Raw genomic sequence first — 19183 nt, forward strand, 5'->3', positions numbered from 1 at the left:
TAAAATAACAAACCTGTGAAAATTTGAGTTCCATTGGTCGTCGAAGTTGCAAGATAATAATGAAAGAAAAAACACCCTTGTGTGCTTTCAGATGCTTGATTTCGAGACCTCAAAATCTAATTCCGAGGTCTCGAAATTCTCGAAATCAAATTTCGGGAAGATTACTTCTTTTTCTAACACAATGTTTTATACTATCAGCCTCTCCCCTTTACTCGTTACCAAGTAAGGTTGAATGCTAATAATCATTTACCTATAGTGTCCACTGCCTTTAACTGTGGATTCGTTACGAATTTACGTCGAGTGTACAAACTAAATAATAGCAACTAACAAACAGCAACTTTTAAAAGACTTGTAGGCCTAAGTGGTACAAGAATAGTAACAACAATAGTGTGAACAAGAGAACCCCCTAGCACCAGTTCAATAGGAGACTTTCCAACGCTAGGTGGCAGCAGACATACCGGGTAAATTTCCATTGTTTACGTAGTTCTGAACATGCGCATAATTCTGAGAACAATGGATTTACCCGGTAAGTCTGCTGCCCTCTATCGTCCCAGAAAGTCTCCCATTGTGTCCCCTAATTCGGAGAATCTCCAAACATCATCCCTGTTGATTTCTATTTGCGGCAAATAAAAAAAACATATAAAAAAATGATAATTCCACACAAAAAAACATACTTTCTCTAAAACTCCATCACCACCGAACTGGATTAAAAACTTCACAGGTTATTTGCATTTATTTTGTGTTTATTGAAAGCAAATCAGTATTTTCTCTTAGAAAAGGTGTAGGCTTTACATGTTATTTAATAAAAATGCACGATGGGGGAAAATTATTACAAAGTAAATGCCCATTATAGTATGAGACATATCATAATTGTATCATAGTTCTTTATTTGGCAAGAAATATTGAGTAAAAGAATCATTCCCAGTAGCATTCTGACAACTTCCCAGTAACACGTTACACCTGCTTAAAAAAGAGTTTTGCTTGATTTTGATTAATATTGAGTATGTCATATACATTTTTTTATACATTATTATTAAGTACTAAGCCACAAGGAAAATAGACCTGCAGCCGATTTCACGAAACACTAAGATTAATCCTAACTCGATTAATCCTAACTTAGGATGGGTTCAATGCGTCCTACGTATTTGGATACGAAACTGAACCCGTCCTAAGTCCTAAGATTAATCCTAAGTTAGGAAGAGTTTGGTGAAATCGACGGCTGAACTTTAGTTCAATATTGGGTTGAACAAAAAGACAAATTGACTAGAGCTGGATTTGAACCTGTGTCCTCCAAGATTAGTGCAACGGTGCTTACAGGCAGTGGACACTATTGGTAATTAGTCAAAATAATTATTAGCATAAAACCTGACTAGGTAACGAGTAATGGGGAGAGGTTGACAGTATAAAATGGTGTGAGAATTGGCTCCCTCTGAAATGACGTAGTTTTCAAGAAAGAAGAAACCTTGACGACTAATTGAGCTCAAATGTTCACAGGTTTGTTATTTTATGTATATGTCGAGATACACCAAGTGAGGAGACTGGTCTTTGAAATTTACCAATAGTGTCCACTGTCTTTAACCAACTGAACTACCTAGCCCCAATGTTGCCGGTCTCCCTTCCCTGTGTTAATATATTTGTTCAGGAGTGACAGGCAGTAGCCATTCAACCTGTTACTGCCAGAGAGCCAGATCTCACTGCCAAGTTTATAATACAGCCGTAGGGATTAGCTTATTTATTTATTTATTTATTTATTTCAAATATAAAGAAAACAAAATTCAGGAAAACTGAGCTCAGTGGTTGAGCGCTCACACACTTTTCCATAGGACCGGGTTCAAATCCTGCTCTAGGCAATTAAGATGCCAAAAACAAACAGAATCACCAGATCTGTTGCCCACACACACTACTTCAAGCCTAAAGCATTAATAGCCTAGCCTGTCCCACCATGGAGGGGTTCCTCCAAGGTCCCATAAATACATCATTTCAGCTCTTGATCATTGGAGCTTATGTATATAGTCCCCTTAAAATTGTGTAGCCAAAAACCTTTTGGCCTATTTTGCAACCCTCATTCATAAACCATTACCCCCCCCCCACACCCCAAAAATAGAAGAAAAATATTATTAGAAAGTTAAAATCCTCCATCCTCCTGGCTTTAAAACCTAGCCTGGCGTCCATACTCCATTTCTAGTTCTCTCAAATTGTCCTGTAGCATTTTAACTTCGTCTGTCCGCTGCATTTCTTTAGCTTGCTTGATGTAATTCTTGATAATGTTCATCTGTTGTATCATCGGATTGTCAGACGATGCCATAAGCTCTGCTTCGCTCACTACTGACGGTTTCCACCCCCCTTCCAGTGTCTTGGCACCGGCTTCTGAGCGTTTGGTTGGCGAGGTCTCCTGCTTACTTTTATTTAAGTTTAACGGCCAGCTGGGTATCCGGGTGTGGCCCTTTTTCATCCTCTCCAGGGTCCTTTGCTCCTGTTTTTCATGTTGGATTCGTTCTTGCCGCTGAGCTTCCAGCTCTGCTGCCTTCTCCTCCTGGATTCGACGGGCGATTGCAACCCTACGCTCCCCCTCAAGCCTTTGCAGCTCTTCGCTCGTTGGAAGGGCAACCATAGTCTGCATGTTGGCTTGTATGAAAAGGGTACAATGAGTCCTGATTTTGTGGTACAGCCTTTGATGAGAAGGACTCGATGTGGACGCACTGAGAGCCAGGATCCTTTTGCTGTATAGACGGGTTAGATAGTAAGAAACCTTTAAATAATATCTGAAATCAAAATGAGAGTGACACACAAATACAGAAGCATATCTTCCCAAAGAAAAAGTGAGAAGGACATGCCAACACAAAACAAACAAAATCTCAAGAAGAAACCTTTAAATAATATCTGAAATCAAAATGAAGGTGGCTGCTAGAGACGAGACTTTTGAAAATACAAGTGACACACAAATACAGAAGCATATCTTCCCAAAGAAAAAGTGAGAAGGACATGACAACACAAACTAACAAAATCTCAAGAGACTGATGTACAGGCAAAATAATTCTTTAAAAAGAGAGAATAAATGTAGAATATGATTTACCTATTACAAAGATTTAAAAAAGTGTTTTAGAAAACAGTTTGTTATGAAATTAATGCACATGGTTGAAAAGATGTTTTAAAAGTAGAATATAATAATCCACAAAAAATATGATTTGAAATTGCACGATTTTCCTTATACGATGTGAACTACTCTGACAGGACGCCATTGGAGTCAAATGTTTGACTTCACAAAATGGTTAAAGTCCCTTTAAGGGACTGAACGAGACAACGATTCCTCACCTGATCGTGTCGATCAGATCAAAGTTTTTCAGTATTTTAGTTCGTTCACCTTCCAGAAAGTTTCGACTGTGGCTGGAACTTCCGGACCTAGAAGCCAGACAGAAAGAAAATAATGTTTGTTGGGGTCCATAAAAAAACCAAAATATATGTAAGTACCTAAACTGCTAAATGGGATTATTTGAAGCATTGCATGATGAAGTATTTGGTTTGCATTGACACCATACGTGGGCAAGACACATTCTCAAAAAAAAATCCTAATAATAAGTATACTTGCTAGGTAGATTTTTTTTGGAGAACTTGTGTTGCTTTTCTTTTTTGAGAACTTGTCTTGCTTTATATTTTTGGGGAATTCAGGAGACTTCTCAGTTCTGAAAAGAGCTGTTTTGCTTATTATAAACTACTACGTGGGAGGAAGGTAAAAAAGTGGCCGGGACTACTACTTTAGCTTTAGTGGATCGTGACGACTTAAACTTCACTATCGCGGAGTGAGTTCTTAATTGGTTTCAACGTTAGACTATTTATAGGGGTTCAGAGGTTTCAGTGTATATTGCTATACTTGACATGCTAGCTGCCATCATCCCCACCTCAATATAGAATCGGTGCAGCTTTAAAATGCTGGAATAAAAAAGGGGAACAAATCAGTTTTTTCCCCTGCTTCTCAAGTCTGGGGAAGACTTGTTGAGTGCCGCCTGTCAAACAGAGCCTTGCATATAAGGGTTGAGGCTTTTGTCCCTACCTGGGGCCTTTCTCAAACTTCAGCTTGGCTCCAGCTACCGCTCTGCTCCGTCTGATGTTCAACCACCGCGTACAAAATACACGCTGCTCCAAACCTTTGTAATGAATACCAAGCGATTGTTGATTTCTTAGTTGAGTCGCGACTACAGGTTTTTAACTACCCGAATAATCGTGCCGCCACGACTATTAAACACAATAGTCGCGACTACTAACAAAATAGACTACAAAAATGTAGGTACACACATGGTGTTACCGCAAACCAAGTATATATTGATACCTCACAATGCAATGCCTCAAATCACATATATACTAAAAAAAGAGTCGTGACTACTTAAAAAATAGTCTTGACTACCTGTTTGGTGAACTATTGACGACAACATAATTTACTTACAAAACACAATCAGACATCAGTGACACAATTCTTCAATCCTTTTAACTTGAATTCTACTATATTTCGCCTGCGGCAACATTGCAACAATGAATCTTGAGAATTAACAGGAAACCTACATTGTACTCACATTAAAAACTCCACCCGTGGGTTGTGGACCGATAGCTGAGCCAGTAAATGGTTTTTGACCTCGGTTAACCTCTGTAGTAAGGCAACAAGACATGTCAAGATAAGTCAAGACATTGACAACTATTAGCTGCTTTGTTCAATAGATCTTGTAACATGGCATCACAAAACTTACAAAGAAATAATAGAACTTCCTGCAGGAACAAAGTGTACACCCAACTCAAATACTACAAGACTTCAGGCCTGAAGCCTTTTATGAGGAATCTGAAGGCACTTTATTTGTGCAAAAAGGGTGTTACTGTCTGCTCTTTCATCATTCTCTTGCAAATTTGATGACCAATTGAGTAAAAATTTTCACAGATTTTATATTTTATGCATATGTTGGAACACACCCAGTGAGCATACTGGTCTTAGACATTAACCAATGGTGTCCAGTGCCTTTACCAAAGTTGATTTTAAGAGTTAAGAAGAACTTCCCCTTTTTTAAGCCAATATCTGGCATTTCTTAGCACACTAACTTTTAATTACAAAGAGACTACCGAAGTTGAGGTACCTGTTTGTTGTGCATCAAAGTGACTGCCATCTCCTACAACTTCTTAGTCTGATGACAAGTTTGTCAAACATGGATGGTCGATGTTACGTTTGACTGCCTCTGCTTTAGATCGAACCTTTTGTTTGCAAGTTTTATCCGGATCTATGTCTATCCCTAGGATTTTTGATGCTCGTTTCACAATCTTGTGTTTTTTGTTCCATTGTAACCACACAGTCATGAGTAATAGCACTTTCAATTTAACAGATGAGTAAAATAGAACAATAATATTCTTGTCTACATGAAAATAAATTGCATTTTTAGTCTCATACCTCATAAAGTAGTAGTGAAGCTGGCTTGATCGCCTTTTGTTTCAACTTCTGCAGTTTGATGACCAGCAGGCCGTCACAATTTTTGCAAATCCTCAGCGTGCCACTCATAGCTTGTGCTCCCCCAGCCTCTACACCGTCGCTTTTCCGCGCTTGTTTTTGTCGATGTTCTTTCAACAACTCCTCCTCCGACTTCAATACACTTTCTACAAAACAAGACAACCTGCTACCTTTATTTGATGCATTTATAACAAATTCTAATATCTTCAGACAAACATATCTTCAATCCACCATTCAGATTGGTTGATCGTTAAGCAACAAGAGTGTGACATAAATCTATGGAGCCCTTGCGTTTGACGTCACACACTGAAACAAGCTTCCTCACTAAGGCCCCAAAAGGCTCTCACTGAGGCCAAAAAGCGAACTCACTGATCCAGGCCAAAAAGCACTCTCACTGAGGCCAAAGCATTGATTCTTTGCTTACAGTAAGCAGAGCCATTAAACTTGGCCCTTGTTCTTGCAAATGTGCATTATGTGTAAGAGATACATGTAATAAGGTCTCATTAAAAAATTGAACAGCCTAAAGAATGGTAAGCCCCTTGAACATGAATGAACAATTCTAAAGCTAACATCCATTGAACAATTCTACAAATATCGGTGCAAGAAAATTATTCAAAATTCTGATGATTTGTACAGTTTTTGAGTTAACAGTTAACAGGATAATGGTTAATGTCATTCACAATGTGAGAATCCAGTTTCCGCTGCATGGAAATGACCTTGGTGGCTGGCTGCCATTAATAGACTCCAGCTTGGTCCGTCAACAGCGACCAGCCACATACGCCAGCCACAGTGGTCAGCCAATAACCCAGTCATTACAATGCAGTAAAGACCAACTCTCCAGCACTGGTAACATTTATAAGTATGAACAATGGCCCTTAACTCTTTGGTGCACAAGGCGGTCGCTAGAGACTACCAAAACATGTTCAAATTGGACTATGAGAATCGGTAATAACTTAAAAACTACAACACCCATATATACCGCCCTCATTCGGTTGTTTAGAGCAATTGTTGAGCTTTCATTTGATGTGATGTTCAATAGGGGGCGCTATTGAAAAATTTCAAGAAAAACATGAATAAACTTTTTTTTTGTTTTTTAAACAATAAAATTAATCTGTGCATCAATTTCAAAGGGTTAGAGGCACCGGACACCTTTGGTAGATGTCAAAGACCAGTATTCTCACTTTGGTGTATTCTCACGCATAAAATATGTGCAAGTTTAAACTCAATTGGTAATCGAAGTTGCAAGAGAATAATGAAAAGAAAAAAAAACACCCTTGTCCCACAACTTTGTGTGCTTTCAGATGTCTAATAAAAGGCTTCAGCTAAAGTCTGTTACTATTGGAGTGAGAACTTACCTCTCTGTCAAAAACTACGTTGCTTCAGAGGGAGCTGTTTCTCACAATGTGTTATACTATCAACAGCTCTCAATTGCTCGTTACCAAGTAAGCTTTTATGCTAAAATTATTTTGAGTAATTAACAACAGTGTCCAGTGCCTTAAAAATCCAAAACATTTAAAATTGTTGGTGTTTTAAAACACTCGTAGAACTTTTGAAATGTACTTGTGAAAAAAAGTGGGACGGATAACATTTTAGCACATTTTTCCACACTTTGCATCACATGGCATGTAAAACTGGTTCATTTACAGAGACTTTGGAGCGTAGGTGGCAGCAGACTTACCAGGTAAATTACCATTGTTTACGTAGTTCTGAGCCTGCGCACATTACCGAGGACAATGGATTTGACCTGGTAAGTCTGCTGCCACCCAGTGTCCTAAAAGTCTCCTATATTGCATGTTTGTGTCACCATGCGAACTGTGCAAACTCATGCATGACTTACCGCACACAGTGTCCGGCACAAAGTCGGAGCATTTCAGGCATGCGATGTTACCACAGAGGCGGCAGTGATGGCGTCTAAGTGACAGCCCAAAACGCTCCAAGCAAAATGGGCAAAACTTTGTGGAGGAATCATCCTTCCATGGCACAACCGTCTTTTCAAAGGCTAAGAAAAAAAAAGGAAAAACAGAAGGGGCGGAGAGAAGTGGACATAAGAAGAAAACAATACAGGTCACGTAGGTTGACAAAATACTTCTCCTGAGGACTGGCCCTGCTTTATGATCGTTGAGAACTTATTTTAAAAGAGAAGACTTTTGAATTTTTTTTTGGAAACTTTATAAATCTCAGTTACGTAAACCCCTTGCCAGACCTATATGGTTTTTTTTAAAGGGCAAGGGCACCAAGACATTTATTCCTTGGTAAAGGGCACTCAGGAAATTATGAAGTTCTACTAGAGCATTTCAAGGGCACCAAGGCATTGACCAGGGGGCATGGAGGTAATCGCCTCCATTGCTTCCCTAAAGTGATCTTCCCATCAAGGGAACTCTGGAAACTCCCATGTAAAGAATATAAACCAAGCTGGCAAACAGTCAATATCTCTCAAACAAATACTGCTTTAAGGCCATAAATGAATTGCACACATCAAGAAATTGTAACGCTTACGAGACCAAAATACTTTTTCTAGGATTTGAACCCACAACCTTGTGATTACAAGTCCTGCTGTCCAACCACTGGACGACCATGCGTATGGGTAACAACAGGTAATGTCAGTTAAAGCTCTTTCAGGGGTAGTTTTGCTTCCGAGAAGAATGAGGGTCAAGATTACAGGCAGTGGACACTATTGGTCATTGTCAAAGACTAGCCTTCACAGTTGAGGTATCTCAACATATGCATAAAATAACAAACCTGTGAAAATTTTAGCTCAATCGGTCATCGAACTTGCGAGATAATAATGAAAGAAAACAACACCCTTGTCACACGAAGTTGTGTGCGTTTAGATGGTTGATTTCGAGACCTCAAGTTCTAAACCTGAGGTCTCAAAATCAAATTCGTGGAAAATTACTTCTTTCTCGAAAACTATGGCACTTCAGAGGGAGCCGTTTCTCACAAAGTTTGAAATACCATCAACCTCTCCCCATTACTCGTCACCAATCGAGGTTTTATGATGATAATTATTTTGAGTAATTACCAATAGTGTCCACTGCCTTTAAAGAGAGTACTGACTTTTCAAATATTGTTCAGCATAGACTTGGTTCAAGGTAATTAGGATGCACAAAGTCGATTCCAGGCAGCTTGATGAGTGTTCTTTGAAAAGGATGGAATGCAATGTGTATGATCATGATGGTGATAATTACCCAGAGTACATCGGCAGATCCAGGGGAGGGGGAAGGGCGGGGTATGGTCATGTTTGGCTAAGATCCAGGTCCCAATTTCTAGACCTGCTTATATATGCACAAAATATTACTTACAAATGTTAGTACTGCTTGGAAAAAATGAGCAGGATTTCAGCCACAAATTGTACATTTTCATGATAGTTTGGTTTTAAAACTTAAAAGTCAGGTAAGCATGATTTTGTTGCGCTCTATGACATTTTTTCCTGGTTTTTATAACAGGGGCCAACTTCATGAAGCTGTATAGCAGAACAAATTTTATTGGATGGTGTCTCGATCTGTTTTTGCTAAGCAATATTTTCATGTGCTTAGCAGGTGTTTGTGCTTTACAATTACATGCTACATGGAATTGGGCCCTGGATCAAATTTCATAGCGTTGCTCAATGTTAAGCAAATTGTTTTGCTTACTGGAGCACACAAATTTGCTAAGGTGCAAGTGTATTTCACAGGTTAGCAGAAAAATTGGGCGGCCATATTGCTTGCTCACCGTGGATTTTTATTGTGACGTCATGTTTTTATGTGTAGTAAGCACCGGAAGGTTAACATGCCTTTGTAGGTGCTTCCGGTAAGCAGTGCTATGAAATGGAAATTGCACAGTTAGCCTGAACATCTGACATCACACTTCGAGGGTAATGAATAATGCCAGAGCCCAGCATAAAAACCGATGCAAACCGGCGTGTGTTTTGACCTTTGACCCCCATACATTTCAGACTGCAGTCCAATACTATTGCGGACGTGAAATGAATGAACTGTTTGGGCATGTATGGATAGCTCAAGTCATTGTGCATGTTTATCCAATATCATTGTGTCCAATGGAATCACTGGATCTGAGACTCTGGCCCCTGTCTTTATACGCAAGGATAAAGACAGGGGCCCAGTCTATCGCACAGTAAGCACAAAATCGACCGCTTAGCAGCGCTATGAAATTGGGCCCTGGTCACATGCCAAAATCCCCATATCACAATCCCCAAAGATCCGCTCCTGTCTGAGCAATAGTAATTACAATCTCTAAAACCAGCTTTTTTTTTTCAAGTTGATTTTTCATCAACAGAGATTTGCAGACGTGGGATGTACATGTAACAACAGGATAGTTGCCCATGGACCTGTCCCAACAGGTGTGGCCATGTTGCTTTTTCTCCAGTTCAACCCAATGTAGCCAAACCGAGGTAGGAAAGAAGAAAATCAGTCCGGTTTCTTGATTTTTAGATGCGAATGGGAGAAAAGGTGTCTTGAATTTTGATTGTAATTACTAAATGTCACTTTCTGTAATGAGAATACACATTTTTTTTTTCCATACCTTTTCGGGCTCGTTTACCTTTACGTTTGGATGGCTCGCTGCATTCAACGTTAAACTTCACTAGTTTCTCCAAACGGATCAGTAGCTTGTTGGTTTCAACAGTGCTACGGTCTATCCTTGTGCCACGTTGACCCCTGAAGTAGTCGTAATGCTCGCACACAGCCCCTGCATTCAAATAAACAAAATCGTTTGGATTCAATGTGCGCCCTCTTGGGACTAACGCATCTTGGCAATCATTCAGTTTGTGTTAACCTCAACATCTGACGTTATACTTCAAGGCACGTGAATTATGCCAGAGATCTGCCTTCAGCCTGCGCCAATCCCCGTCCATACTCACCTTTCCCCTTACATTCATTTCACAGACACTTCTTAAATGCAGATGACTGTAAGTGCAGCTGCTAACTATGACCTTGGACCAATCAAAACTCAGATGTGGAAAGCTTGCGCCACTGCCCGGTGATCCAATGAAATCATTATTCAAAACCAATACCTCCTCCTTGTAACCATGAACCTGGTTAACCCTGCGTTAAACAGGAAGGACAGTAACTTACCGCCAATTGGTTTTTTTAACTACTCCGCTGATGTATAATAAAAAAATTTAAAAAGTTATCCTGACTTCCTTCTTTATACGCTCAAGAAACAAATTGAAAAGTTTGAATGGCCTCGATTTATTGGTTTTCCCAGGCCGAGCAAAAACAATCGAGCAAGTCAGTGATCCCAGGGGTTTTCCCATCGCCCTGTGCGCTCATTTGGGTTTGTCACACTGTCACCATCTTGGTCATGTTCCCTGTTTCCTCTAACAGTAATGAATGCTAACATTAATTGCGCATGGCACCAGACTGTTATTTTGTCCAGCCTCAGTCTGGTTACAATGAGTTGGAGCGGAGTAAAATCAAGATGAATACACCATGATAAAGGTCTACATAGCCTTAGGATAGGGGTACTTGAAGCTGTAGAATGCAAGCTTCTATGTCTAGACTGATTGAAAGAAGTTTGGAATGCTTGGGCTCTAGGCCTATTTGTTGAAAGCCATTGGACACTTTCTGAACAGAACAACAATTAAAAGTTCATAGATTTACACATAACTTACAGGGTTTACAGAAGGTAATGGTGAAAGAGTTCTCTTGAAATATTACTCCATGAAATCGCTTTACTTTTTGAGAATACATTAAAACAATTATCAATTCTCGATATCGAGAATAACAGATTTATTTTAAACACATGTCATGACACGGCAAAACGTGGGGAAACAAGGGTGGGTTTTCCCGTCATTTTCTCCCGACTTCGATGACCGATTGAGCCTAAATTTTCACAGGTTTGTTATTTTATAACACAAAGTGTGGGCCTTTAAACAATACTGTTTACCGAAAGTGTCCAATGGCTTTAACGGTCGCGTGCATGCATATAAATATTTGTGTTATAGTGGCAGTTGTTGACTTACCATTGGTGTTAGTGTATAAGAATCGGTCACACGTAGGGTAGGGTTTTAATGGACCAGTCTGTTCATGTATTAACACACTTACCCAATTCTTGAGGGGGCCAAGACGACACATCAAATCCTCCAACACAGGCTGAGGTTGTAATTGGCCCAACGGGCCTCTCGTCAGTCACATCAATGATATCATCCACAACCTCCCCAGACTGCTCTTCCTGTTTACTCAACAGCTTCTTGGCTTTACCTTTGGAAGAAATAAACAACAAGAAGAAGGGGTCATTCCGTGTCAAATCACCCCCAAAAAAACAATTTTAAACCCTACCCTCTTCAAATCTGCTCAAATTTGGTTTATGGGGTGATTGTGGCTCAACAAGCTCAAATTTCAGCTCTATCCGATAAACGGTTTTCGTGCTACGGCATGCTCTTTCTCGTTGATTTCGGTCAAAATGCGCCTGACCTCTGACATTGGTTAAAATTGGTGTCATTGGAAAGGAAATTGCATAAGCTTTCCAAAACTGCCATTACTTTTTTTGTAGGAACATGTTTAGGTTAAGTAACCTTTTGACCTTTACTTTGACCTTGGATTTGACCTTGTGGATCACGTGATCTGGAGATAAACTTTGGTGAAAATTTACCCCCATTGTTTTCTCCACAATATCAAAAAATTAGAGATATAATAATTTTGGCTTGCCTTCAAGCTCCATTCAAAGTTGCTCTACTTGCCTATTCCTACGCAAAGTACATGTACATAACATACATGTCCACATGTATGTATATCATGATGTTGCTAAAGGACCATAGCCTCACTTGAGATACATGCATATACACCAAGTTTGGGCCCCTCTAACTTGTATATAAGGGAAGGTACACGTTTGGTAAGTTTGTCAAAGACCAGTATTGATTCCCAACATATAAGCTTAAAATAGCAAGCCTGTAAAAAAGTAAACTAAATTGGTCATCGAAGTTGCAAGAAAATGATGAGAGAAAGGAAAAACCCTTGTTGGACGAATTTATGTGCTTTCAGATGTGTAGGCCCTAGGGATAAAAGACTTCTGGCTAGAAGTCTTTTATTAGTCATCTTTATTCCAATCCACTACTTTTTCACTACATTTTTAAAATCACAACCTTGGCTCAATTTCTAGGCTCTGCTTACTGTAAGCAAAGAATCGGCGCTTGCAGAAGCAGGGAATTCTAAGCTTACGTCAAAAGCATACTTCATAATAGCGGCCACTCCCCGTAACTAGGCGTTCTGCGCTTACACAGCTACATGTAGCGCAGAAATTCAGCACTTGCCCTACAAGTGGAGAATGGTGATTTTAAATGCAGAATTTGGCGGTAAGCAGAGCCATGAAATTGGGCCCAGGAGTACATGAACCATTTTTGCTAAGCAAAGTTTGTTCACACTTTACAGTATATTGATCACATGCTTACATGTAACCACTGGCCCCGAGTGAAACTACAGTAAGTACGTATGTACATGAACAAAGGACCACTAACCAAAAAATCCTTTTAGCTGTTGTAAAACAGCCTTGTCTTCATGACTGTGATTTTCTTCAAAATGTGTCTGCAGTTGATAGACAGAGTTGAGATCCTTAAAGCAGATTGGACAGAGGAATCCCTCTCGAATGGCGGAGTCACTCCCACTCATTGCTGCAGACATGGCAGGGTTTGTGGCCAAGGCACTGGAGTGGTGGTGGGCACTGAATGGAGGGGAGGGAACAAAAAAAAGTAGATGTTTTAAACTTGGAATTACACGCAGGCAATGTATGCTATGGTTTGAGGGTGGGGTGGGGTAGGAGCAATAATGTTTTTATGAACCTACATGTAACAACTGAACAAGGGGGAAGATGACTGGCTTCCGTTTCAGAAAGTGCATCCTCCTTCTCTTCTCTCTGATAACACACACACACACACATCATGTATCCACAGTGCCAAAGGGCAGGGTTATGTCTACTACAATGTACCTCCATGGTTTATAGTCAGCGACACAGACACTGTGACACTGTCACGTTCTCCATATTTATACTCTATAATTTCCTCCAGTTGAGTCACTTACCATAGCGCATTTATTTGTGGAGAGCACATCTTTGGAACTCACTGCCGCTTGCCTCAGAACACAAAGCAATCCCTCAATCTTCAAACGGCAGCTCAAACACACCTCTTCAAACAAATATCTTAAATCATGGACTCTTGACTTTGGGAACAGGCGCCATTGAATGGCATTTCTGTGTCAGATACTGTGCAGTCTATAAGTGCTGTATACTATTATTGTTATTATTATTATTATTATTATTTGAACTCGAAAATGTGCGCGCTTGTTTTTGTGTAATTTTATGAATACTTTTGGAGACTGACAATTGCTGTAAGAATACCGTCGGCACCATGATGTTTACCGATGCATGATCATGAGGGTTTGAGAGTTCAGACAACTCGATCGTAGGATAACTCGACAATCTGACAACTCATCAGTCTGACATCTCGACGGGTCGGATAACCCGAAGGCTGCTTGCTATGTGCAAGTCTCCAATGGTATGACAAGTCGACTGTTGAACAGATTAAGCATGCCGAGTGATGTCAGTAACATAGTATTAGTCATTCATCCAATCTGTCTTGGAACTCCACTGAAGTTGTCTCCACTGAAGAAGCATCAGTGACGGCTTGTCAAGCAGTCAAGTTGTCTGATGACCTGTCGAGCTAATAATCTGACCCGTCGAGTTGTCAGAGTCAGACTGTCAAATTGTCCACCGGAAGAGATTTGTCCGACATCCGCATCACGAGTGCCGATTCAATTGTCTTTTTGTGTAGCTTCATCAGTGCGCAATTTTATAAAATTACATCGACCAAACGAGCGAGCACATTTTTAAAGTGGATGTGCTCTCCACAAGTGCGCTAGCTAAGTGACACAGCTGTGGGAAAAATCAGCATAAAAATCTGTGCTTCTATTAAAAAAACGATTTCAACTCCTGGACATGCTGGAGAGAGTTAGGCGTAGGGCCAACCAATTTCATTAGCACTATTTATGGGGGTGTACACACATACTGTGCTCTCCAAATCAATGAGCACATTCGTGTCAAAACTTTGGGTTTTGTAATCGCAACTTGAACTACCCCACACCTCACGTGCTGTACACAACGCCCAGTCTAGCCCCAAATTGGTCGAATCAACTTCTGTATCCTTGGCCCCAGCACGTCTGATATCAAAATCTTTCGCTAAAAAAAAAAAAAATGCAATGGATATAATCTGCCTCATGAAACTTACCCATCTATAAACATGTCTAATGCATTGAGGTTAATTAGATATCCTGGTGTCATGTGTTTTCAGTAGGATAACAGGAAAATTGTTCACAATCAAAAACTGAATTTTTTTTTTTCAAATCATCTATCCAATTTTTTAACAATAACACTTACATACTTGTACACTTCATGGTGTGTTGAAATTTTTAAAGTTTTTGTTTTACGTTCACGAGACAGTCCGCCATTAACAGTGCTTAATGCATGCACGACATTGGAGCAACGTCATATGTTTTCACACCTTTCATTGGTTGGTATTTTATTGAATATTCCGAAGCTAGTATGGCGTGCAAAATAAATCAAAAATATTATTCAATTACTACTTAACAAATTTACATTTTTGTCCCACGGCATTATGGCTACTATATTAGAAACGAGAGATATCATAAGGCATTATAGTAACACCCCACCCCCCTTAAAACACACACACTTCATAACAATCCGTTTCCCCCATTTTAGACCAGTAATGTTTTGTTTCAGGAGATAAGAAACCAATCTATGATATGTTCTCTTTAATATAGACGTATTTTAACTTTTTCCTCATATTGGCACACCATAGTAACCACCTCACATGATCCATCTAGTGACTAAAACAGAATGAAACTCAGTCTAGCATATAGTAATTTTGTTTTGAACTTTCGAGGTTGGATGATGTTTCTTTGACTCATTTGAATGTTGGCATAATAATGCACTAGTGATTTGTACCAAAAACCAATCATTTATAAATGTTTGAGCATAACCAACGTCAGGAAACTTTATTCTCAGCATGATTTTAAAGCCTTACAGACCGTGAGTAAACTGCATAGCTTCTGCAATCGGTGCAGTTTGCACAATCTCGCGGTAAACGGTAATCAAAGTTGGGGGTTCGAAAACATATGAGGGTCGATATCGTATGACACTACGATACTATATTATTTCATATCGAATGAAAAAGTGTTGGTGCCATACGGAAACTTTTCCATACTTTTAGTCCAGTTCCTTCAAAGTTCAAGTAGGCCTAGGAATTGATTGCACCATTGTTAATTGATAAGTGATGGTTAACTTAGAAAGGGAACCTGAACCAAAATGGCAAAAAGCGAAAGATTTCATGGATTTGTATTTGTATCAATGGTGCTGGGTCCCAAGGATACGGACGGAGTGGATGGGGCTACGCCCAGTCGAGTCGAGTACGACTGAGTGAAGGCGAAGATGTCCACAATTTGAAAAGAATCGAGTAAAATATTGTACCTGACACATGAGGCTTATAAAGTACAATAATAGAGTAGAGTAGAAATTCTACTAATTAGTACTCAATCATGACCGTCATGGCTAGATTGCTGCAAGAAAGCAAGCGAGAAAAAAAGGAGGGTCGGCGGATCCGACAGAGCCAAAATCCAACCAACCAAGCCCAAGATCAATTCTTGACAAAAACTGAAAAGTCAAACTCAAAGACAAACAAAAAATCACATTAATGCCATCTTTTTAACTTTTATGAATGAAAAAAAACCTGACGCCAAAAGCAGGCTTACCTTGTAATTCGTATCAGTCACAAAATGGTCCCTCAAATGTAACCTTTCATTTTCAATCACTTCACAATCATTACTTTATTTTTAAGAACTTCTCACAACATCGATACACGGCATCCATTAATCATTTGTTTTTCTAATAGGATAGCGCCCTCTGTTGACAAGTTTTTAACTTTTTGTAAACCATTATTTTTTGGCGCTCTATGATCTTTGTAAACCAAGAACTGTTTCGGTCATCTGGGGAGCCGGTGAATGGCAAGTTCAACCGAAACAGTTATTTTGGTTACAACCGCCAAAACGCATCCCTGTTCTACTTCCTTGCTCTATTCTTTTCTAACCCACATTATGCAACCTGCCTCCACCCATGTTTTTAAACCAAAGTTGGAAAAAAACAGTCCAGTTTTCATTTGCTATAAATAATAGGGATCAGTTTTCATGATTATTGATGGGTGTTATTGTTCCCAAAACATAAAGGTAGGGTTACTATATGCCCTGTTACCCTACATAATAGCACAATTCCACAACCATCATGGTGATTGTAGACATTTTTTGCCGGCTCAAATTCAATTACCAGTTTTTATATAACTCTGCTTTTACACCCGCGAGGGCGTCTCGAAGCGCTTCCAACATTAATACCCCTGGTCACTGGGCCTTAATTCATTCCTTAAACCAGTTCTCCCTGGTGTGGAGTATAATTATGCAACCAGTGCAATATTAATAACATGCGCTACTCGGCTATAAATCAATCACAAGAGCCATCTCTGCCCTCATATAGGTACCCATTTACCCCCCTGGGTGGAGAGAAGCAATAGTTAAGTGAGTCTTGCTCATCCAGGGACACAACAGTCACGACCTGGATTTGAACCCACACTCTGCTGAACAGAAGCACCAGAGCATGAGTTGGTGCTCCTTTCCACTCAGCCAGGACAGATACAGACTTTGTGGGCCTATCATTGTAGTACTTTATTAAGAGCCGGAGGCCGGCTATCCAAAGATATAGGGACATACACAACATAGGAGGCTAGGCGTCCTGATATGAGACTTGGGAACAATACTAAAGAAGCAGCACTTATTAAAACTAAAGATCTTTTTACATACTTTTTTTCCCAAACTACATTTTGCTGAATAAGAATGATGGTTTACAACAGTTTCTTTTCACCTCATTGGTTCCCTTGAAAAATTGAATTATTTACTATGCTTGGAATAAATCAGATAAAATGACAAACATTGTAAAGCAGTCACTTCTCCTATAATCAACTGCATATTAATTTTTCCTCCTGGGCCCAATTTCATAGAGCTGTTTAAGCACAAAATTTTGCTTAAGAAAAACAATTCTTGCCTAGTAAAATTAGTTTACCGGCCAAAACTCCACTCAACAGCTATTAAATACCAGTCACAAACAATGTATATGGCATGACATTTTGGCCTGTAACATGTGTAAAATAAGCGAGCTATTTTCGTACTTTTTTTGCTTAAGCAGCTCTATGAAATTGGCCCCTGGTTATAACGGTTTCTAAAAACTTGTTTAGTCTTCCAAATAAGCCACAAATCACAGAGAAAAATATCCAACAGATAACATGCAGAAAAAGAGTTTGAAGGTCAGATCGTAAACTACCCCTATGTGACCGAAAATATAGTACTCTTTGGTTGCTTATAAAACAAATAAAATAAAAATTGCTGTATTGTTTCCACACGTTAGTTGTGCTCTATTATTGGAAAATGAATGTTTTACCCCCAACATGAAGACGTTACCATGGTAACAAAAAAATATAATCAGTGATCGGACGGAATGAAGAAACTATGCAACTTGTGTACTTGTGTACCATACTAATTTTCATCAAGTTTAATGCGAGGCAAACAACAATTTTCATACAATACAAAGTACAACTATTGCCTTTCCTACTATACTTAGACATCAGAGCTTGGACCTTTTTGTAAATAAATAAAAAACACTTAATTAAAAATACAGATTTATACAAAAATTACAGGTTTGAAGTCAAAGCCATTACACTTTCGGTACAGAAAAGAAAAAAAAAGTTCACAGATTTACAAATAACTTACAGGGTTTACAGAAGGTAATGGTGAAAGACTTCTCTTGAAACAGTATTCCATGAAATGCTTTACTTTTTGAGAAAACATTAAAACAATATCAATTCTCGATATCACGAATTACAGATTTATTTTAAACACGATTTTAAACAACATTTATTGTCACGACACGGCGAAACGTGCAGAAACACGAGTTGGTTTTTCCGTTATTTTCTCCCAGCTCCGATGACCGATTGAGCCTAAATTTTCACAGGTTTGTTATTTTATATATAAAATGTGATACACGAAGTGTGGGACTTGGACAATACTGTTTACCGAAAGTGTATAATGGCTTTAGTGATGGTAGAAAGCTTCCCTTAAAATATTACTTGCAGAGGTGCTGTAGGTTTTGAAAATTAATGAGTAACACAAATTAGTCATGAACATCATTTTTGTCTCAGTAAAACGAAAATTGTTTGCGCATGTATGCTTGAATTCGAGACCTCAGCTGAGGTCTCAAATGCAATTAAAACATTTCAGTTAGAAATTACTTCTTTCTCAAAAACTACGTTAGTTCAGAGGGAGCCGGTTCTCACAATGTTTTATACTATCAACAGCTCTCTCCATTGCTCGTTACCAGGTAAGTTTTTATGCTAACAAGTATTTTGAGTAATTACCAGTAGTGTCCAGTGCCTTTAACAAGTTTTTTTATGGCACTAAATATTAAGACAAAGGAGGAAACCAGCTGATCAGCGGAAAAGCTGTCTGCCTGATGTTTTAGGAAAATTCTAAACTATTCACACCACTATTACTGTATTGTACAAGCTTGTGTTCAGAGTAAATTTCAACAAACATGCTGAATCACTGGGGAGGTTTATAAGCAAAGTACATGGTAGCTCTCTACTAATCCCACTGACTAGGCAAA

The 19183-nt window shown here is 39.2% G+C and overlaps 1 protein-coding gene across 3 annotated transcripts; it reads right to left on the reverse strand.

The window, feature by feature from the left end:
* Positions 1-1504: 1504 nt before the first annotated feature.
* Positions 1505-16350, reverse strand: LOC117307363 (rabenosyn-5-like). Of its 3 annotated transcripts, none has more exons than XM_033792096.1 (9): positions 16234-16350; positions 12933-13117; positions 11524-11679; positions 10001-10165; positions 7317-7478; positions 5423-5625; positions 4566-4636; positions 3313-3399; positions 1505-2720 (listed from the first exon to the last, which is right to left on the reverse strand). In XM_033792096.1, the coding sequence occupies exons 2-9, from the start codon at positions 13093-13095 to the stop codon at positions 2150-2152; spliced, it is 1578 nt and encodes a 525-aa protein (XP_033647987.1). In that variant the 5' UTR covers positions 13096-13117; positions 16234-16350; the 3' UTR covers positions 1505-2149. The 3 variants fall into 3 exon arrangements, with proteins under 3 accessions (XP_033647987.1, XP_033647988.1, XP_033647984.1); XM_033792097.1 differs by having other exon boundaries at positions 10019-10165; positions 12933-13135; XM_033792093.1 differs by having other exon boundaries at positions 12933-13135.
* Between the last annotated feature and the right edge of the window lie 2833 nt (positions 16351-19183).

The sequence above is a fragment of the Asterias rubens genome, chromosome 2 (assembly GCF_902459465.1).
Source record: "Asterias rubens chromosome 2, eAstRub1.3, whole genome shotgun sequence".
NCBI lineage: Eukaryota > Metazoa > Echinodermata > Asteroidea > Forcipulatida > Asteriidae > Asterias > Asterias rubens.

Excerpts from the sequence above, each read along its gene's own strand:
- LOC117307363 (XM_033792096.1), bottom strand. The coding sequence starts at position 13,095 with ATGTCTGCAGCAATGAGTGGGAGTGACTCCGCCATTCGAGAGGGATTC. Across the intron at positions 11,680-12,932 it reads ACAGCTAAAAGGATTTTTTG|GTAAAGCCAAGAAGCTGTTG; the intron begins GTTAGTGGTCCT and ends TTTCTTCCAAAG. Across the intron at positions 5,626-7,316 it reads TGTGCCGGACACTGTGTGCG|AAAGTGTATTGAAGTCGGAG; the intron begins GTAAGTCATGCA and ends CTTGTTTTGTAG.